This window comes from Dromaius novaehollandiae, chromosome 1 (assembly GCF_036370855.1).
Source record: "Dromaius novaehollandiae isolate bDroNov1 chromosome 1, bDroNov1.hap1, whole genome shotgun sequence".
In the NCBI taxonomy this organism is placed as follows: Eukaryota; Metazoa; Chordata; class Aves; order Casuariiformes; family Dromaiidae; genus Dromaius; species Dromaius novaehollandiae.
In genome coordinates, this window is record NC_088098.1 from 129,572,422 (window position 1) to 129,596,055 (window position 23,634).

Sequence of the window (23,634 nt, forward strand, 5' to 3'; positions counted from 1 at the left end):
TCCGACAATATAATTTGAATTAAATAAGAGGAGAGTCCCCGTTTTGTAACTAGTAATGCCGAGAAAGATAAAAGCTGCACTTTTCCAAAGATGATTTTAATAGAATTTGAAATTGATATTCATAGAGTTGCATTTCTTATTGTCCCAATTTGCCAATAGCCAATTAGCATATATATGCACTTTTGAGGCTGCTATTGCAACTTATTCTATGGGTCCTGAGGGGAGATTCTGTAATTGCAAAGTCACTAACTTCAGCAGAAATTTCAGTCTAGCTATACCTGCACAGCATAATCATTAGCACAAGGGCTTTGGCAGGTGCCAAAGCCATTGGTAAAAGTTATATTTGAAAGTTAGTAGCTATGTCACACTGAAACATTAAGAAACTCAAGGTGTTGCCTCTTCTTGCTTGGTAAAAGGTTACTGGGCTGAAACCCTGGAAACTACTACGTATGTCTTACTTGGTTTTGTGCCGTGCTGTTAGTAAGGTCTTTTCTGAGGAATCCCATAGGTCTGTTTGTGGACCCTGCTAGTCTTCTGCAGCTAGATAATGGTGAGGAGGAAAATCATGATCACCTAAGGAGTCCCAGTCGCAACAGAGTCTTCAAAACATAAACTGTCTCATCAGTCTCTTAATCCATTGATCTGGTTCCCTTCGCTAAGCAATAGAAATACATCTCTTAAGAAAGCAACCAGCGCAGCCCAGAACCAGCCACCAGAGATGTCATAAATCAAAACTGAAGATTTCCTGAATTCAGAGAGCACAACACTAGCGCATTTTAGGAGCACTTTGTTGTATTCCAGCGATGTGTAAGAAAAGCAACCTGCAGGACTGAAAATGAAACCCAGAGGCACTCCATGGCCCTGGCTCCCAGCTGCCTACCCCGGCTGCATCCTGGCTACAAGGAGGCTGAGACCCTCTTCCTCCCATATGCCCAGGTTTCCTTTGCAAGGAAAGCTGAGAATAAGACTCAGGATTGCAAAGGACACCAGCTTGTCCAACATTGTGGAAACAGCGGAGGGTCATTCTGAGGGTCATCTTCTCACATCCCAAGCAAAGCTGTCTCTTTGGAGCTATCAGCTGACTAAATTTTTTTGTTCTTAAGCCTAAAATTTACTTCCAGCCAGCCTAGCTGGGAGAAAGGGCATTTATGAAAGTTTTACTAGAAAACTGTACTCACAACATGTTTGCTCAGATTTCTTCTGTAATTTCTTATTCTTTGTGTTCTTATTAATTTTAATGCAAGCCTCCCAGTGTAAAATTTCTCTTTTTTATGGTAACGTTCAACCCTTGGTTATTAATTCCTTTAGACAAAAACACTGCTTGCATCGATTTAAATGGTTACTAAAGCACTCAAGGGATGGTGTCTGCAGACTTTTTCTGCTGATAGCTGTACCATACACTCTTATCTCTAAAACTGGAATCTGGAATATAAACACACATGTAAGTTCATGACTTTTTAGTAGTTCTGCCTGTCTGACCAGGTCCTGTGGCTTTCAGCCTGTGGTCTGTAGAATTCTGGATTTATCCTTAATCCTTAATCCACTTAATCCACTTAATCCTGGCTATTCTAAGGCAGCATCATAAACCTGCTGCCTGAAGAAACTGTCTGACTCCTCTTTCCATCCTTGCTGCATGTCTAGTATGACCACTGTGCTTGAGAACTGATCCTTGTAGAATTTGATGACCAGGAACAATCTCACAAAAGAGAAAGATGTCCTGGGTAAAATCTTGCAAAGTTTCCATAGATTTTAGGCAGCCACAATGTCACCTCTTACACAGGCAAAGAGTGGATTTCTACATGGTGGCAACGTGTCTTCTGATACAAATAGTCTTTTAAGATCAAAGAGTGGAAGGTAGAAAGAAGTCATGGCATGTGTTGATCCCAGCTACTTGGAAATGTTTTCTTGCATTTTTATTCTTTTCTGTTAGTTAAAGCATGTTATTTAGTTTGTTCATTAAATCATTTAAAAACTGGAGAAGGCAGCAGAGAAGATCCTTGGAAAATAAAAATACTAAAGTCCTTGCATAAATAGTAACTGGTAAAACACTTTACAGAGGATGAATGCAGTATAAAATCTCTCATGTTGGAGCTTAATGTACAGAACAGAGGAAATCATAGCTTCTAAAAGTGGCTTTCACTAATAACATGTTAGGATGTAAAGTGTACTTTATGGACAAGGCTCTTTAAAACAGGCTTTTAAATTTAGAGCTGTAAACCTAAAAAAGTAGCCTGACATTTAACAGTGATCAGCCCTCAGAAGATCCCAGTGAAGTCTTTATTTCTGAAAAGTCTTCAAAGTAATATTGGACATTGTTTGCACACCACTCCAAGGTATTATCTAGATCTTGCATGTGGACAGATCTTGAAGTTCTCCACTTGGGCAGATTTGGGAGTTTCTCACCACCTAATTGGTGGGGAGGTGAGTTATATCTCTGAGACACAAGGTCATGCCAAACATCTGCAGGTGAGAAGGGGAAAGAGCCAGGGCACAGAGCATTTCACTTGCTTCTGTGCTCCAGCTCCCAGGGACATGCATCAGATGTTCACAGTGCTAAACACTGCTAGCTAAACACCAGCATGTTGTGTTGTTCAACACAAAAGAAGACCACGATGCCTGTCATGCAGTCCCCTGGATGTGGGGTCATTTCCTGAGCAGCTGGAAAGCATATACAGACACAGAAAGGGAAGAAAAACAGTAAAATGAGAGCCGGATTGGATGACATTTTAATTTTGGAGGAAAGGCAGGGAATTAACCATGAAGAAAAAAAATGGGTTTCAATGCACATTCCCAGCAGACAATAAAGGCATGACTGAGCTGAAGTGTTTATTGGAGAGAGAAGAAAAACAGAAGGAGAATCTAGTCACTGAGATGAGAGAGAAGATAGGAAATTCCAGGCTGCAAGGCAAGCAAATGAGGAGGCAGCAGCTCTGAACACTTGCTTATCTGCAGTACCTCCAACAAAAGTAATAAATTAAGTTATATTAACTCCAAGGGTTAAATACTTTATTTTCAAATATTTCTCACAATTTACCCGTGCCACCCACAGAAATGCGTATGTTAGCCTGAGAAAAAACTAACGCATCTAAGGCTTGGAAAGGAGAGGAGTTGTGATGAGATTTGATGTCCTGAAGGGCTTGTTCTCTGATCAGGGAAGAATGAAGCATTGCATTTTAAAGGAGATTTTCAACTAAAAAATTTAATCGGACATCACTTTTAAAGTGTTTGGAATCCTCTCTGGGTACAATATAATACAGTGCAGAAAAAAAGCCTGTGAGTATTCTGATGTTTGCTTATGACCGAACACGATGTAAATTATGAATAGCATGTGGGTGCTCTGCTATTACACGGCAGGAGGCTAGGTTAGAAGAAGAATGTAAAGTTCAGCATTTTGTGCCTGTCAGAAACAAACTAAGCAAAGGAAAGGACTTGACTTGAAAAAGGACTTGACTTGAATGTATCTCTGCAATTTATTTCCACACAAATTAAGGCTTAGTCTTCTGTGAGGCATTTTCTCTGTGTCTTCTTGCTTTCGCAAGAATCTAAGTGAAAGAGACACTCAGAGGAAAAAGTCCAGCTGCAGTAACTTCATTGGCAAAATAGGTTTTATCTTTGTTGTTAGCATATTGAATACAGTAGAAGCTATGGTATTCCATTGGTAATCTGCAAGTAGTATTTTTCTTGGCATCTTAAGTAAGCACCCAAACTATGAGTGTTTGCATTGATCATCTAAGGAGAATCCATGCTTTAATATCTGCAATGATGAAATTTACTGAGAAGAATACACTGAATGGTTACAATTTCTCCTCCTCTTAAATCCCAGCACAGTATACTTGCAGATTAATTTTCTACCATTGCTATTGTTTTCAAATGGGACATTAAAGTTTTTGTTTTTCCCAAGGTCACTGATGTTTGGGATGGGAGGAGAGAAATGCAAGTACGTAGCATTTGCTAGAGTAAGTCTGAAAATGAATTGGAATGATTTGACATAACTACAAATTACAGCTGTAAAAGCAAGAATTACTGAAATTCAGAGGGAAAACATTAAATTGCATCTATTTAAACAATTATTAAATAAACCATCTATTTCTGCATATGATGTTATTCAATTCAAGCATGCATGTATGAAAGGATCTCAGCTCCTGAAAAAAATGGCATCTGCCAAAGTCCTTCATGAGTCACAGTCCCTCTGGGCTTCAGTTTCCTCTTCTGTAAAATAAGCAGAATAACCTGATTTTTTCCCTATTTAAGTGCTATACTAATATACAGCAATTTTGTAAATCCAGTAGAGGGATACAAAATCTTCTAATGTTCTTGGGTTTGTTGTTGTCCTGAGCATTTTCTGTTTTGAATCCTTGTGCATTTTTAGATTGCAGGCAGAAGTGGGTCATTCCCTAGTGATCTTAGCATGGAAGCCTTTCCCTTATGTAAGACTGTCTAATTCTGCTGACACTATTCTCCCTTATCAGTGATAGATTTGGATGGCACTTGCTTATCTGTACATATTTATTATAATATGTCACACAGTGGCTTCTGCCCCCAGGCTATTACCTTGAACTGTAAAATAACTTTCAACAGAATTTCAGGAAAAAAGAAGATCCTGTCACAAAAGACATATTGGTAGCATGAAACATCAGGAGCTCTGACCCAAGAAACCAAACCTAATTAATCAAAGCCCACAGCTCAACCCAGTTTGCTGCTCAACAGCAGTTTTGATTACTAGGATAGGAGACAGAGAAGACCTCTGTCTCCAATGGTTAAAAAGAGAAGAAAGGAAAAAGCTCCTATACATTTGGCATGACCTCGTGCACATCACAGGTTGCTTTTGTTTCACCTGGGTGTCCTTCAATCACAGAACAACTTTAATGGCTCTGTGCTGTTCTCTCAATGGTTAAGTAAATGAACTTGGGAAAAGAGAGTGCTGGGCACATTCCCCCTAGGTCAATCCAGCTTATTAAAACTGACCAGGTTAAACAAGCACTAAGTTGACATTCACTCCAACCTCCACCTATTTGGAGAACACAATTAGAGAAGACACTCACTCGCTTATGAGGAAGTGAAGCTGGCTTTCAGTACCCACCAGAAGTGAACATCTTTAATGCATCAGTGTTGGTAATTTACAGTCAGTGTTGGGAGTAAAAATCTAAGAGACATGCGTGTCTCCTGGAGATCCAGAGTAGCATGTACATCAGCTAAGCAAGCTCTGCTGCTAATGTGCTGCGTAAGGAATGTCTATTAAAGGCTGTGCCTAATGCAAGTGAGAAATAAAACTTGCAGTTGTTAACACATCTCGAACTGGAACGAAATTCGGGCCTTGGTAGAGAGAAATGAAAGACAGGCATACTTAGAAAGTAGAAAACATACTGAGAAGCTGCCTTACCTCCATCTAGTTCTTCAGCTCCAAAATGATTCCTGTAGAAGAGCATAATCTCTATCTTGTAACACTTGTAGATAGTCACTAAACAAACAAGCAGCAGCAGAATAGCACCAAGCCCACCAGCAAGCTCAACTGTATACATCAGCTCTGCAAAGAATTACAAAATGCAATAACAATCACATTCAAACCAGAGAAGGAATAGCTGCAGACCTAGCACTTACATCAAACATCAAGATAAAATACTGAATGCTGGGTTATTTATTTATTTCTAGGACTCTTGCAGAATTAGCTAATTAAGAGGAGTCTTTTCTCTTAAAAAATATTTTTTCTCTGGTACACTATCTGAATTGCTTTTTTAAAAGCTAACAATTGTTGAGCATATGTGTGTGTGTGTGTATGTGCATGATTATGTACATATGTATAAGAGATATTTGATAACCGCCTTCCTTCTCTCTCTCGGTAGATAGATCATGGTTTGTTTTACACAGATAAATGTTGACATTCCACTTACAATGAAAGCAGAGACAAGCGTTTCTCTTTTGGGGACTATGAGGCAGACACAGCCCCGCCCCTATTCCACATACAGATAAAAAACACCTGTTTTTTGATGAGTTTCTGTCTACTGTATAAGATTAAACTAAGGATTTCCATTTTTCTTCTTTCAACATGAAAATAAAAAAAATTGAGGGACGTGAAGACAAATTATCCTAGGAGCCCCAAATCCTCACACCTCAGTTACATGTTAATATCTTTGACACAGTTTCCCACTGCTCTGCAATTCATCTTTATTCTCCCCTCTTTCCCTAAGCAGGGTTGGCTTGTGTTTAGACACTGCAAATCACCCCATTTTGTCAGTTCTGACATTCATTTTCAGAGCATGGACCCTCTGCCTTTGCTGCACTCCACCACTGGAGATTCGCATGATGGATGGAGGTTGTTGTCCTATAGCTCCGCTCCTGAGGACAGGGACACCAGTCAAATGTAGCCACGTCTATCTGACAACAGTAACCTCCTCAGAGGGGTCACTTATCAATTAATAATTAGTCACTGACTTTCATGCCTCCAGTTCTAGCAGTTGCACACTCAGGAAAATTCACATAGATACATGACATCCATTTGGTTGTTACTCTTCTTTTACTCACCAACTAAGAACTGGTAATGTTAAAAGAAAGGGTGGGGGGAGGAAGCAAGGTATTACTAACCATGTTCTAATATGAAATGAGTAATAAACGCCACATTTTAAGACCATCCATACATTTCTAACACCACTCAGTTTCCAAGAATGCTAAGAAAGCAGATTTTGGAAATCCAAGATACATATATTGCTTCATAAAGTTCTGTGCTGGAGAAAGCTCAGTTCCACGTTATTTCCACAACATTCTCCTCCAGTGGGCAGCTTCTGTTTCAGTGAAGTGATGTAGTCCTGAAGCACCCTTTTTTCTGTGCATATGCAGATATGACACTCCAGCACAGTACAATTCAATTAGAGAAATAAAAGGTTACAGGAAAAAGTGACAATTCCATTTATTTTGACTATGTCTACTGAGAACCACACACTTTTTTATTATTTTGAGGCAACTGTAAAAAGATTTCATTGCTCTCTAGAAGACACTAAAAGTGTAATAAAATAAAATAAAAAGGCATTTATATTCTGTGTCATTCTCTCTGAAACTGTGCTGGAAACTCCTTTGTGTTAGACATTTTTAAGATCAGCATGGTTATTTCAGACTTTTCTGGTCCAGAGAGGGGAATATTATTAAAAACACCCAACAGAAAATAGTTTGCGTGGACTAGCAATACAGTATTTTTGAATATAAATGGAAAAGGAAATTACTCTGCACTGGCTTACTGGTCTGTTTATCATTTTGTACTACATATGATGCAGCTGTTCAATGGTAACTACAAAAAGGGATTTAATATGTTGAGTTGCTAGGCAAAAAATACTCTATGTGCCTGCTGTTATGATGCATTAAAGGCAAGGAAAAAAACTTTACAAGTGGAAAACAAAAGTTTCTCCAAAATTAATGATTGTGAGATTAAATGGAAAAAATAACTGCAGGTGGTCATCTGCTCTTTATCACTGTGCATGAAATCAGACTATTGCACTACACAAGCAGCAGCACTTTTGCCAGCAAAGAGTCTCTCTTAGCTACCATTTTCCCCATTGGAATAATTCAAGGCTATGCGCATGTGTTTATTTTAACACAGTGCATCTGAATATACATGGCACTGCCCTAAACCTATCAATCAGGCAAGCAAAGCAAACAACAAAATTCTCTAAGTCACCCTGAAAAGTACTAAAAATTGCCATTTTATGTGCTCCTGCCAAGCCCATCATGATCACTTGGGAGCTCAAGGATAAGATGGTTCTTTCTTAAACAGCTTTGCTTGCAAAGTAAGCTTCACCCACCATCCATTGCAGCGGGCTTGTGTTTTCCTCTGTGCTGGACCTCGTTTATCAGCACATGTTCCCTCTCTCCCTGTCTTGGGTGCTATTTGGCAGGGTCCAGAGACCGAGATATGCAGCAATGAGCACATCAGATGGAAGCACCCTTACACCCACCTGTGGAAATGCCCTTTCTTCCCTGAAGAAGTGACGCCGCTGTGGCCCCGTCTGCGCCGCACTGCGAGAGGCAGGATGGATCACCTGGGCCCCATGCCATGCTAAATTGATTGCCATCAGGCCTTGAGTTTGTATTTCTGCAGGATACTAAACTGTGCCTCAGGAGTCTTTTAAGCAGCATTGCACCATGCTGCGTGGGACAGCCGTGAGAGGCCATGGAGGGGAGGCCGGTCCTGCCTCTCACATCAGCCTGTTGGGTCCTTAAAGTCATTTCACACTTCTGTGCCTCAGTTTCCCCACTGTGAATTTGGAAGGATGTTTCTGACCCCTCTGTAGAGCCTGGCCTCTACTTTTCGATTACTTCTGAAGGGTGCTTTGTGAAAGCTGAGGGTGCTGGTGATGTGTAGAACAATGACATAGTGACTGTCAGAACTAAGTTAAAGCATAACAGCAAGGTTAGGGCATAAGGCTATCTTTACACTGGTGATTCTTTCCCCTGCTTTATTCCATCTTTTGCATTGCAATTTGAGCACAGTCACTATAGCGGGCATTACACTCTCTTTGAAGTGTGATCTGTTTTTCCTGCAAAAATTCGAGTTTGCTGCAGTGGCAATGCACTGAAAAGATTCCATTTTGGCCCAATCCCACATCAGAGGGGAGAGACAAAAAGTGCAACCCTTTTAAAATCTGTTTAGCCTCTGTGTTATGTCGTTCAAATTGCAGACCTTGCCCTCCTTAAGGAGCTGAGACTGAACGTGGAAAATAGTAGAGGAAAATTACTGGGCTAGCTCTTAGGGGGGACAGGCATTCTGCTAAACACAACAAATGAGCAAACGCCAAAGAGTTACATTCACAAGCTTAGCAATCATTTAGTTACAGACAATTAACAATAGTCCTCCAGCAGCACAGGCACAGTTCTACTCCCAGGGAAAACACATTGATTACTGCTGCACGAGTAGATTGGTTTCTGAATAAATTGCTTCAATTTAAAACAAGATTTGTTACAAGCGTTTTGACCAATGGCTACAATTTTTTCTTTATCAGGAAGCTTTGGCCAAGCAACCCAATGAAAGAAACGGCTAATTAAAACAAAGTACATGCCCCCCAAATATCCTGAACGATATGGCTAGGAATAATGCACTCATTCCATACTGATTCTAATCTAATTATTAGGTATACTTGTGGGATATCTTTGATCTTCACCTGGCTTTGATTTTTGATAAAATTCCTTTCTCTGCGTCACACAAGTAATTCACTTATCTTAGCTGGCATTGTAAGAAGAAAGTAAATAAAAGGGTGCCTTCAGCGATTCATATCTTTTGATTTATATGACATGCTTCAGAGACTTTACATTTGATGATCTGTGATGATTTAAAATTAATCTTATTCTATTCATTAGCCCATATACAGCTGAGCTGCTAAGAAAAATAATTATACTTCATTCTTTTTTGTGATTTATAACTCTTAGTGGACATGTGATTTATAGCTGTGTATTCAATTTCTGAGCCTTTTTCAAAATCCAATTACAGTCTATCTAAGGTTTCAATTTTGCAATCACTTACGCAGATTGCTTAACTTCACAGCCTATAAGTAATCTGTCTGAAGTCAACAGGACTATTCACAGAGCTTCCAGTTAGCACATACATAAATCTTTGCAACTTTGTTGCCTAAACTCATTTCCATTCTCTGCGTGTCTTGGACTTTTGGATCACAAAGCTACAAAGTTTGGTTATATATACCTCTCACACTTTATCCAGGTATGCATTCATAGACTTCAATTATGAAGTGAAACAGAAAGGTAATGAATGTAATTTGGAAAGGGAGCAGTTAAAGATAATGCTGACCAAAACTCCCCGCTATTTTTTCTAGGATGGTGTCTGAGAGAATGAGGGAAAAAAAACAGATACTGATAACCAATGCAAGAGTGATGTATCATAGCATGTAGTTTTGGTTATAAAGAAATGTGTCTCCTGAAAAGGAAGAAGGAGACTGGCTAACACAGGAATACTTGCTTGTCTGAGTCCCATATCAGACATTACCAGTAAACAGTAAGCACAATTTAGGTTAGGAAAAAAGAAATCCACTCTGAGAATTTGAAAATCGAAATGGCAAAGTATACTTCTTTCTTTTTTTTTTTCCTGAATACATTATTCATTATGGCATGGCTGTAAAATAATTTATCTTTTCCAAAGTATGGCAAACAGAACCATAGCTTCACACAGCATATGCATATCTATGTCTATAGATAGATAATGCGCGCGCGCGCGTGTGTGTGTCTATTATTTAGTTTTTGTGATTTTTTTTTCCCATGGATGGCTTTATCGATACTGTTGTGAAAAATCACTGATGGATCTTGTAGGATAATAATGCTTCTGACACTAGAAGTTGCAGATTTGGGATGTTCATTAGCTTGATTATGAAATCATCTCTTGGCACAAAGAACACACTTTCTCCCAGGATAGGCCACACATGCCTGTAGGTGTCTGCAGATTTGACTTAAGGTGGCTAAATTTAGTTACAGTTTTTAATACTTTTTCCAATGCAGGGATTTCTTTTTATTTATTAGAACTATTCAGGGCCAGTTACCTCACTTTATTCATTAGATCTATACAAAATATATATCCATTATCTATCTGTGTGAAAGAACTAATCAGATTCAGGAATGTTTATGTATGTATGTGTATCAAGTATCATGTATATCAAGTGCAAATACAAGACAAAGATCTTGTTAACCTGTTCCTCAGCTCAGAAGGCAGTGTGTTTGAGCCTTGGTTCTGTTGGATTTCTCGATGTTATTAGAATAGAGGCAGTAAATAATAATAATAGAATGTATATCTTTAGTGATGACATTTTTGTTTCTTCTGAGAAGTGTGGAATACCTGTTTCCAGCAGGAGAATAATTACACTGACTACCTCCAACAGCAAGTTAGTTCAAGAGAGTACAAGATGGAAAAAAATGTAGATGCTGCAACACTGCTGAAATTTACTACATTTAAACACAGAACACTGCATTTTAAAGGCAATTTACACTTCAAATTGAAGGGAAAAAAGTCATCATGATACAGAATTGCATTAATCTCTGTTTAGCTTCCCCAAATAAATTAATTTTATATGATTTACTCCGTACTGATTAGAAGAGCTTCTAGTTGCTCAATGCACTACAGAAATCAGCCCACACAATTACTTCTTTTAGATCCTCTGAAAGAAATGAATGTGAGAAGCACTGGGAGGTGCTAAAATGTGGGGAAAAAATGGAATACTCAGTTCCAAGGATGTAAGATCATAAAATATACTGTTTACCTTTTTTTCTAAAGATATCATTAAAGAATAATTTAGCTCTGCATAGGTTATAAGAACAACTTATGACATTTTATTTTAAAATATTTTCTTCCTTGCCAATCAAGGTTAGAATTGAACTTATGTAGACATTATGCAAAGAGAAGAACTATTATAAATGTGGTACAAAAGCTGTTTTAAAAAGGAGTCTGTTAAACAATTTGTTTGGCACACTCTCAGAGGAAATCTAGATTTAGGCACATGATAAGTAATCTGACAAATCTTTTCACTAGAGATGTCTTACTCCAGTTTTCTGAGGATGAGAAAAGCCTTACTGATGAAGAGAACAGCCTTATGAAGAGCTTCTGTCAGGCACTAGTCTCTATTAACCTACTAATTTGCTGACTTTAGATGAGATTGAGTGCAAAAAGGGCAGTCATTTTTTATCAGGCTTGGGGAAAGAAGAGATTTTACACTTTTGGCCCTATGTCACGAACCTCTTGCGGGACTGACTCTTGGAACTGTCCAGCACACTAAGAACCTCTGGACTGCTTCGATGGCCATAGGGGGAAAATATCAATCCCCATCAAACCAAATCAATTCCAATTCTGATTATAAAACCTGGAGAGGAACTTGGAAAAGTTTTTTTTGGGTGCAGCATGAATGACAAATGTATTGTAAGCTGGAAGATATATGTGTTTAATGTCTTAACTAACCAAGTGAGTCAGAGTTTTGCAACAGTTTTGCCTCCATTGGGGCCTAGATTTTTACTGAACTATTCAAGTAATAAGGGACAATTAACAGAATTTGTAATGTATAACTCATTGCTCTCATATCTCACATGGCAAGCTCCCATTCAGAAAATTCATAAAGCTTCATAAAGCATTATTGCAAAGGGAACTGTGACATGTTGCAGTTTCGTTGCAGAACTTAGAAGAGAACTGCTATTTCTTTTCTGTTTTAAGTCCTAATTGTTGCTCCTTACCACCATCGTATGAAGTCACGTTCTACTGACTGAAAATGTTGGTGAGATCAAAACCTTAGCTATTCAAGTGCTTAAGTTATGAAACAGATTTATACTATCATGCCAGGTACACTGTAATTTAAGGTGCTTGTCAACAATTATGCTATCATTAATTAACATATAAATTGAAGAAAATTCAGAATTTTTTGTTGTTCAGAATTTGCTATCAAACTGTACAAGAAATATTAACACAATGTTTGTATGTTCACTGATGATGAGTTTAGAGTATGCCTACCAATTTGTAGGTTTCCTCAAGATTTGTTTCCCATGGGAAGATTTAAATTCTTTCCTTTTCAAACATATATTCTCATCCGAAAATTCAACCACAATAAATCACTTCTTCTAGACAGTTTATTTCAGTGAGACTTCTTTTCCCAACAGAAAAAAAGTTATTCAACCAGCCCTCAGCTACACAGATTGGAGTCAACAAGCCAGACAGTCACCCATTGAGAATGTGTATGGCAGAGGAGAGCAAAATATAAAAGAGGCACAGAAAGAAAATTAGCCAGCAGGAGAAAAATGGGAAGAAAAGGTGAGAGACACTTTGAAAAAACTGCACAGAGAGTATTACCTGCTCTTAGTTCTGGTGGATGTCCCATGAAAAATACAGGTAAACTATTTATCTTTTAAAATAATAAAAATCAGATAGAAAAACTCGTGACAGGATAAAATTAGATATTATTTTCTCTTTAGAGTTTTAGCTGTTAAAACATGCTGACAAGAATCTCCACAAAAATAACCACATAATTAAACTCTAGTCTGTATTTCCAACTTAATATATGACTAAATGAGACCACAAGGGATTTGATCCAGCATGAAAGTCCTACTTTTCAAGAGAGAACATTGTAGAAAAACATTCTTTCTCCTTATACATTATCCTTTGGTTATGTATTACATTGATAAACTCTTGGCTTGTCTTCTTAAATTAAAAGCCATAGAAAAAAAAATGTAGTGCATGATCCACCCATTGTATGATCTGCAATATGTTGTCTGCCATTAATAAATTTGTACTCAGCTGCTGTCAGTACCACTCTCAAAACTAATTTCTAGATAGTTCCTCTATCTAGTTGAAGATAACTGTAACTGCTGCAGATGGCCTCTAACTAACTGCTAACAAATAGGTATCTAACTGCTGCAGATAGCTATCATCACTAAGTAATAAAATCAGCTTCACATTATAACAAGCAGCTTTTTGCTCTCACACAAAAGAGGAAGTAACTTCATCATAGCAAAGGTGAGGGAAAGAGATTTGGTCAACAGTTGGAAGAAGGGAAGGAAAGTTAAACCTTCTGGGTTCTGATTCCTCTTGCCCTGGGGCAAATTTTGGGGCAAATTTTGTAGGAATGGAGCAGAGAAGAAACAGCGTTGGCACTGTCATGCTTAAAATGCTCTACTGCCTTTAGCCGCTACACACACTGTATGAGGAAAGTTAGGTGTCTAAAAATGGTTATCAGGCTGCACAAAAACATATATTACAGTTTTTTTCTCCACTGGCAATCAGAAAGTAAAAGAAGCTGAGGAGAAAAGAGAGGCTAAACTCCCAGTGATATAGACTGCTTGTATCTGGGCTAGACGGAAGTGCCACAGACCTGGACCTTCTTCCAGGGTTAGATGCTGAAACTAGGTCAGCTTTTCCTTGCTCTTGGAGGAAGAGGAAGTTGTGTCCCACCCTTACCCTGAACCTTCTCTTAGAAGGTGGGAGGTTCTAGGTTTCAATTTGAGTGCCAAATCAGGGAAAAAGAAGAAGCTACTTCTGCCTGGTGCTAAGCACTGGTTTATGGAACAGACCACAGTCATGTCCCGCTCGTATTTTCTGTGAGGTAAATGGGTCCCTGCTGGAGTGACCTGTCATGAAAAATAAAGCAGAGGCACACAGGTCGTTTCTGATGCACTCTGAACATGTTGGCCTTGTCAGGGCCGGTATAGCCAAAAAGGTCCCGGTGGGCATATCCAAAAGGTGCCAGTGAACATCTAAGTTTACAGACAATATACTGACCAGGGTGAAGCACCAGTTACAAGGGTGTTTGGAGGGCTTATATTTTGTACCTGAACCCCCACTGTAGCATTTAGACCTAAATACCTTTGGTTTCCAGGAATACTCTTTGTTCAGTAATAGCGCTTTCTGCTTTCCTGTCCTCTTTGATCACAGTGATAACGCACTACATGTAGAGTTTAAGAAGGATTATAAATTCATTTTTAGGTACTCAGTGAACACTCTAGATTCAGCGTTTCTGTTTGCTTATATAGCTGGAAAAAAAATCAGTAATTAGAAAACCGACCAAAACTAGTATCTCTGCAGATGCCTCAATGTTCAGGAAGCAAATATACCTAAATGTTAGGTTTTGATTGTTCTAAGTGAGCAAATAATTGGAAATTAATAAACAGCTAACTCATTTCTAGCAAAGACTAAATGTGGATCTAAACAAGGAAACCTAAAATGAAATGTTGTCATGGTGATATACAGGAGACTAAGCAAGCAGTGCAAAGCTTTTCTTCCTAGGAGACCTGAGAGACGAGCTAGAATTTTTATCTGTCATGGTTAATTTATCATTTCACTGAAACAGTTGTCAACATGCAAAGTATGTAGAAGGCTTGTAATAGGTACCTTTTGCTTTTTGAGGCCACACTGGATTTTGTTTCCAAATCACAATTTCAGATTCAGCCTTACTTAATGAGGAAAAAAAGTATTTGGGGAACGATTTGCTATTTTTTGCTTTCAACTATTTATAATGACAATAAAATATTGAGATCACTTCCTCTTAAGTGTGTCATCATGTGGCCACATACTGTGGCCTATTTGACATACTGAATTCTCTGAGAAAGGAAGCAAGGCAAGTAGATCCTTGCAAAATTTATGTATGCACATTGCTAGATTAAAAAGTTGATGGTCACAGAACAGGAGAGGTGTGTTCTGCCAGTCTCTGTGCTATTGCTGGTATGGAAGAGCAAAAAAGGACTCATCATCAGCATACGAATGAATCAAAGTAAATTAATTATTGTTTTTAAAGTAATTTAAGCCTTGAAATTCTTTATCTTAAGTGCTTCATCTACTAATTTCATTATTAAAGACAACCTATTGGATATGAGTGTTGGATTAAAATCTTGCTCTGGGTTCAAATGTCTTTGAATTAGGGGTACATAGCTACCAGCTGGTAAATTGCTACAGTTCAATTACTTAATGAGTTAATTTCCTATCTCAGTATATTCAAGAATATATGGCAAATGCTGGGCTAAGGAGAACATCTGGTTATTTGTATCTGTATCTCTTAAGAAGAAAAATGGTTAAGAAGCAATTCTATTCAAATAATTGGAGGTACATGAAATACACATCTAAATGAAAGATATACATGAGCTTGACTTATGTCTCTCTTTTAAACTTAGGTTTTGCATGCTACAAGGCTAAAACTAGAGAAGATGTTGCTGCTCTGATACAAATTGGGATGCCACAAATAGCTCAAGCCACAGCGTGAATCTGGTTTGCTCACCTTTGCAAATAGTCTAAAAAATCCCTCAATAATGACAGCAAAGTATGCACCCTCGTCCTGACTATTCATTCCTCTCTGAAGGCAGTGGGCTGCTGTAGGACTGTGGGGAGCACCACGCCGGTAAATGTGGAACACCCTCTAGGAGGCAAAGTGAACAAAGTGCATCTGGGAAGCTCAATTGGCAAGAGGCTCTCTGCCTCTCTGTAATTATCTCCTTGGGAGATTACTGTGGCCATTAGACAGGCTAAAATCACAGGATGCAAGTGGAAACAGGAAGGCCCTTAGAAGTTTATGTCATGATACCTCACTTCAAAAATGTTGGCATTAAAGAAATATGCTAGAAAGAAACTCTTCACAGTGAGATTATGCAGGAGCTTCCCTGAGAGGAGGTTTATGTGGCACTGCTGATAGAAGTGGAATATATTTGTGTTAGCTTTTCTAGTAATTGATTTTTTTTCTTCCAGAAAATGATTACGATCTTATTACCTGTAGCTTCCTATTCTTATTTCTCTATTGAGCTTTAATAGTTTTAGCACTCGTGAATTATTAAATGCATCTTCTATACAAATATAATGAAAATGTGTTACTGTATTTTTCCTAGTGACAGTTATAGTTAACAACAACCTTTCTGTTTTGTTTTGAAAGTTGTACAAATGCCTGGGGAAAAACAATCCTTGCTTATTAACATCTCAGGAAGACAAAACAGGCTTTCATTAGAAGGAAGCTTTGCAAACTGACCCCCCCATAATACATCACTGCATGCTGAAAAGCTGCATATTTACCCCTTTTATGCAGAAGTATACTAGCATGTCGGCGTCCATTTCCATTTTCAACATAGCATGAGTAATTCCCCAGATCTCCTTCTTCCACAGAGTCCAGAATTAATGAGATGGAAACCTCCTGTTCCCCGAGATGTTCCTTGAGAACCCTAAGGAGAAAAAAAAGTCGCGTAAGCTATTCTGCTTGTAACACAGCAGAGCATTAGATAATCATGACATGATAATGCTACTTACAGTTCACAACTCTCTGGCTTCAAATTTGGCTATGGTTTGATGAAATCTTAATTAAATTATATCATGCCCTTTTCTTCCTCACTTTTAATGAGGAGGTTTGGCTTTGTAAATGTTAATGAGAGCTTCAGTTAATTGTCTTCTTTAGGCAGGATGATGCACACACTGATAATACATTGCACACACTGAATGAGACCCGGATCAGCAGTATGGGAAGTCTCGAAATGTTTAGAACAGAGAAAAATGGTAACAGTTATTTTTAGGTTTAGGGTGACACTACGAGTCTGGGCCAAACACAGTATTTGTCCACTTTCTGAAACTCTTCAACATGTCACTCAGAAAAAATGCGTCAATGTCAGGCCCTGAAAAATTATTTCCTGAATGCATTATAATATTTCACTGTGAGCTATAAATCAGAGGAAAGAACTGGAATACCTGGCCTCACTCATTTATACAGATGATAAAAGCAAAGACCTCCCACATAAGACTCCACTTATCTTCCCATCGCTTTCTCTCCCTGTTTTGCAAGCCTAACAGTGGTTTTAAAAACCAAGCAGAGCAAATGGCAAACTGCTCCAGACTGCTCCCTCACCTCACGCCTGGCAAAAGGGGTGGAAAACAGTCTTCCTCATCCTCCCTCCACAAAGAAAGTAAGCTGTAAAGAGGTTTTTAATCACAGTCTTCAAAATGCTAAGTCCCTGGCTGAAAAACTTTGGAAGCGTTTGAAGAGAAAAAGACAGTTTGTGTAATGTGGCATACTGGTCTTGAGCTTTGTAGAATAAACTTAAAGTACAACGCGGTGACATATTTGTGCCTCCATTTTGCCGTTATCTGGGGCCACGGGCCATGGCAAAGATGACCACAAAAGTCGACGTGGCCTTCTTGATTTTGGTAAAGGAATTTTCTCTGTTACTTTGGCTAGTTGAAGAAGTTGAAAATGAGAGTGACTTCTTGTCTTTTGATGATACAGTAAACTCCTGTATAAGAGGTGAAGTGTGAACAAGCTCGTTTTATTCTATTATAGACAGTCACTGTAGATAACACATCTGTAATTAATTGCCTCTGTAATGCACATTTAGATTTGGCTTCATTTCTAGATTTGCTCATGATAAACACGGACAGTCATATCCACACATACAGAATATGGGTTTATAAATGGAAAAGAATCTCTTCAGAGCCAAGCAGGTACTTCATACTGGGTAGGATTTCGAAGGCTATGTCAAGCATGCTATTCTGCATCCATAAACACTTTTCTCCTCAATTTCCAAATGACGCAGCACTTATAGAAGCAAGAAGAGTACATGATGTGTCTTGCCAAATCCTCTCTAAAACAAGTATTTCAGCAGATACAGACAGCCCACATAAAAGGAAGCCTGGATTTCACAGGCCAAATAACATGCTAGGAAACTCAGTTCTTTCTTGAAAAAGAGAAATTAAAGTATTTAGAAAGAGAGGTGAGATGTCAACATTATTTAAAGCTCCATGTTGTAAAAGACTTATTTTCAGCTGTTTTTCTTGGTGTATTTATTTTTCTTTATCTCCTCTTAGTAATTGTATTAGTGGCTATTATTTTTGTTTGCTACAGTTTGAAAAAGTCACTACACAAATTCCAGCTGGTTCCATTACGGTGCTAGTAGAGCAACCGTTCTGCTTTTAACACTTCTCTAATATCAGTTCTTGCCAACGCATGCTTTTTTCCATTCTCTACCGCTGGAGTTATAAAGGTTAAGAGTGGATTTGGCAGAAAAGAAAATCAGAGCTACAGTGCTCTTGAGCTAGTTTGTGGTAACAAGTACTATATTAACTATCAAAAACAGACACTGATAGAGAACAAAAGTTTTTTTTTTTTTTTTACCTGATGTCACTTTCCCAGACTCGACTATCATCCAAATCTTCGATAAACTTCTCTCCTTTCATCCAGTAAATTAAGGGACTGACATCTCCACTATATCCAAAGAAAGCTCGGCAGGTTAGATTAGCAGAACCGCCTGTTAGAAAGAATATAAGAAAGAAAATTTGTTATTTCAAATTTGTAAAAAAAATCATTTTTGAATTAGCTGCTTTTCTTGATTTGCAAAAATGATATCTGTAGAGACACTCAGTTTCCAGCTGTTGGAAGTATCCCAAAAAATCTATTTATCTTCCAACAGTGTTCAATATATTTTCTGAAAAAAATACAATAAAAATAAAATGAAATGCTGCATAAGAACAGGATTTAATGTTATATTCTTTCATCAAGATTTCTAAGTACGTTAAGGACAGTTTTTGAAAAAGAGCTAAATTATTTAACCAAAAACTTCTATGTTTTCTCTGAAAATAGATAAACGTTAGGCAAAAGGACACACAATCACATCTGTATTGGTTCAGTTTTACCATGGTTTCTGTAAAGAGACTGGTAGATTCCTGTAGGGTGCTTTCTACTATTTCCAAGGTACAGCCATTAGAAAAGCATGTGTGTTCACTGCTAAATTATCTTTGTAGGATTTGGTTTATTTTCATTGCACAGCTTTGCACTGTGATAATGCCCTTTGGGTTTTGGGTTCCAGCCCGAACGCATACCCTGGTGCGAAGTACCATTTTGATCTCTGCACTGTGAGCGCCTTGGTAAGGCTGGCAAAAACCAGCTCTACTGCCCACAGCCACATAATTAAAGCTCTCCCACTCAGTGCTGTAAAGATCTTTGTCTTAATATGCACCAACCCTTCTAAAATGCCATGTGCATTTTCTATAGTGAGAAATCACGTAGTAAATTAAGGAAGAGTGATTTAAGGAGTGGTTCTTTCCCTCTGAGGAGAGTGTTTTCACAGAGTTCATATTACTGCTGAGACCAAACTCATTTTTTATTTACACCTTCCATTTTTGATCCTAGGATTTGAAAGCTGACTGACCACTGCTCCTGTAAAAAAACACATTGTTAACATTGCTTCAGGTTCAGATTCTGTCATTCTTTTCTGTACAGAGACGTCACGAGAAGTCCACCTGGGATCAATGAAATTGCTTGAAATATAGTGCTTTGGGTCAGGATCTGGTCCTTAGTGATCAAAAAACTTTAATATTTGAATACCTTTTTCACTTTTTAGCATGGAAACAAATGCAGGCTTCTATACAATGGAAAGATGAGTTATTATTAAAAAAAAAGTCTTATTTATCTGAAATGATATCCAGGCCCTAAAAGGTGCAGAAGAAATATGTCTGCAATCAAAACATGCAATGCCAAGGCAAGCACAAGCTACCTTGCTTCCGCCAACTCTTCGGCAACTGATTCACTGTTAAGCATTTCACGAAAACTCACCTTCAGGCAGTGCCACATCACCGCTTGCCAGGAACGTCTGCTAAGAAGACATGGGTATCCCAGCACTCAAAACCAGGAGGCAGAGGAATGTCTCATTCATCATCAAAAGGCACGAAACTCAATCTCTGACTCATGAGTCATTTGGCTAATCTTACTGTCATTCAGAGCCACGTTACCAAATGTAAGCTGAAGATCTCCAGTGGGATGGTAAAAATTTGCTTTCCAACACCAGCCACAGCTCCCGTTTTGGCTCCACAGGGAGCAGCGGTCAGCAAACCTCTCTTGTAACCTGCCCTCTTGCTCTACGCCTGCTCAAGAAATGCCATTCTGAAGCACCGGACAGGAAGCTTTAGGCAATCTCAGAGTCATTTGCAGGGAATGAGATGGGCGCTAGGAGACCACTTAATGTGGGTAAAATGCATGAAAGTCTATGATGGAACGTGATAAACTTTCAGATTGTTTCCAGGATGCCTTAACAGATGCAAACTCACTTTCACACTGCAATTTCATAGCAAGATATACACAAACATTTTTTTGTTTCTGTATCATAATTACAGTAAGTGAACATGTGAAAATGAAAATACCAGACTTTAAAGGAATATGAACGTATTGGCTACAGTCATCTAATCCAGCACACGTTCAGGGCTGTGAAATAGCCAGCAATTGTGGATGTCGGCTACTCTCAAAATGGGAGAAGGTACCTGCACATCTAAAGCCGAAGCAGGCTCCTTTGGTGAAAGGCAAACCCCTGTGGCATTACGTATGGGTCTGAGAGGGAAGAGCACTACCCAATGCATCACTGCCACTTCCTGGGCTTTTCCTGGAGCTTTTCACCAAGTGAAGGCCTAGCTGAAACTTTTTAGCTTTTAAGAACTGGTAAGATAACAGCAGGAGGGCTTGTGGCTTCTGGCCAATTTATCCATGAATCACAGAGATTAAGCAGCACAGGCACTGAACCATCAAAGCTCTCTGAGCTCCTGCAGCTAACAGGCACCTACTGAGAGCTGATTTCTGTACTGTGCAGGCCTCCAAGCCTTTTACAGGTGGATATTAACATGCAAAGGTTTGTTTTTTTAAATAAACATATTTTGTTAAGGGGAAAAAGTGTGAGAAAAAAGAAATTGTAAGACAAAGGCCTTTTCCCCATTAAATCCTTGAAGAACCTTCCCCCGCCCCCCCAAATAAAATATTTAGGCATATTTTTAAACACAGAATTCAAAGTTTCCATTCCACATGAAATATTTACACCTGGGAAATAAATTAGGAAGGATGTACTGTCTCTTAGTAATAGTATGCCATTAGAGTTGCTGAGCAAAGGCTATTAGCATGTGAGGTTTTGAGCTATAAATTACCTATACTTTCTACCCTGACCACAATACGCCAATGAGAAGTTCATTAGCAGGTCATCAAGAAAGATTCAGTGACCAGCTAATGACCGACTGTGACCATTAATGACCAGGTCTGGCACTTTCTTGCTAAGAGCTCTTTGACAGGGGCAGTGGGGCTCACTTACAGAGCTACCCTGGGTTGTAGACGAGTCCCTCCACTCTTTCTGGACCAGAGATGGTCATGGCTGCTGACCCACCTAAGCAATAGACAAAGGCTGACTCAAGGGCAATATTAGGTGTGGGCAGAATATTTTGGGAACACATCTCAACCTCTCTTCTGGGGCTGCCCTTGTGCCTGCGTGTGCGTGCTGTAGGTTTGGCTGCATTTTTCTGTAGAAGTACAACTTTGAAACAAGCAGTCAGAGAATGACCATTTTGGCATGCGGGGCAGCTGTAATAACCTCATGGTCTGCATAGGCAGTCTGTTTTTAAGAAGTCTGCAGATTATTAGAAATTGTGCAAAATTTAAGTATATAAATACAAGAGCTACTTTGCTTTATATTTTAGCTAAACAAAAACAACCTGCCAGCTGATAAATAGCAATCATTCACAGTTAACCTTAAACAACTACTTCTGTGTGTTTTTTATGCTGAGAAAAACTGTAGAATTGAACTGAAAAATGTACAAGTTTGATGAATGGATGTGTTATGCTTTCTAAGCCAACAATTTAAATTTTCCTGTAAATGCTGGATTATTATGGTTTTACAGTCTATTTTTGAAAGAATTTAAATGCATGTTTTAAATTAACTACAAGGGGAATCCATGCTCCTCTCTCTCTGTCTCTTCACTTTGCAGTGAGATGCTATAAATTCTTGAGCATTTTCTGTCTCAATTTAGGTCCTTGGTAAGCTGCTTTTTTATGGACCCTAAATACATCCAGAAGGATGAGATTATAATTGCTATGGAAAAAAGGTACCAAAAAAAAAAAAAACACACCAAACCCGTCAAGAAAGGATAAAGGGAAAAGTGACAGTTTTGAGCTTCTAATTCTAACTTTTTAGCTTGAAATAATACAATAAAGGCATGTAGAAAAATATCTAAAGAAGCAGACTTCAACAGCATTTGTCTCCTTCATCTTTACTTCCAAACATGAGTTTGCTTTATTGAGCTGATTTTGGGGGGGGGGGGGGGGGGAACTCTGCAATAAACAACACTAAATGTTGCTGCTGCTTCCTGTGATAAAGATGCACTGTCAGCTCTAGCCAACTGGGTTCAAACTAAATTATTCAAAACCTCCTTGACTGGGAAAAACTGGAAAAATTTTTTTTTTCACAGTATGGTTTCTAGCAGCCTGGAATACAAGGGACAACAGAAAAAATGTATTTCCGGGAAACCAGCGAATCCCTTCAGCAACACATTGTTTTCGTGTCCGGTTTCGCTAATTGGCAGTATTTGGGGCATTTTGCAAACTATTGTTATGGGAGCCTCTGTCCAGCAGAGGGCACTGTCTGTCTTCTGAACTATACCTATATATATATTTTTATTTCATTTTTTTAAATCAAAAGAAATTCCTAGTGTGTAAGCTCTAATTAAAAACAGCAGCATGCTAAGGACCTGCTAGTTGTAATTAGCAAATAGTGAATGTTTTGTAGTTAGTGAAATGACAACCTGTACGGGCAGTTTAAATTACACTTGCACCATTAGTCATACATGTTAGCATACACCGTGATGGCATCCGTTCTCCCCTTTGATTTGATAGACTCTTCACTGAAGGACAACCATTTCTGTGGTAAGCACTGATAATTAGCAGATACCTTCTACAACCTCTTTTAAGAGAATCCTCAAAGATATATTACAGAAGTGAAGTGTTTGAGAGCTATGCCCTGTATCCGATAATGCTGAGGGCCAAGAGAGTGAAAATGTTAAGTATACTGAAATATGGGACTTCTTTTACTGTACAATGTAAACCAGTTATAATACTTATGTACAGAGAATACCTGTACACATATAAGCATGACAATATTTGTAATGTTAACACTTGAAAATGAGATTGTAAAAGGTCAAGGCAGATACAATCAATCTCTCACACACATTAAATAACATTCTTTTCATTCATGTTAAAGCAAGAATACTGACAAGAAAATGGTAAGTCTTCCAGGTGGAAAGATGTAAAAAATATTAAATCCCAAGGTGTGAAGGATAGGTGGCAATTCCTACCAAAATCAATGATGCGGCTGGGACCCACTTGTTTTGCCAACGTCTTCTGAAAGACTAGCAGG

General features: G+C 38.5%; 1 protein-coding gene across 1 annotated transcript in view; it reads right to left on the minus strand.

Annotated features, from left to right (window-relative positions):
- The window catches only part of IL1RAPL1 (interleukin 1 receptor accessory protein like 1), a 766,492-nt gene that overhangs the window by 20,254 nt on the left and 722,604 nt on the right, over positions 1-23,634 (minus strand). Inside the window, exons 7-9 of the mRNA XM_026101661.2 lie at positions 18,591-18,723; positions 16,508-16,653; positions 5,381-5,524 (exon numbers count right to left, since the gene is read on the minus strand). Of these exons, the coding sequence (XP_025957446.1) occupies positions 5,381-5,524; positions 16,508-16,653; positions 18,591-18,723 (423 nt within the window). The remainder of the gene's footprint in view (positions 1-5,380; positions 5,525-16,507; positions 16,654-18,590; positions 18,724-23,634) is intronic.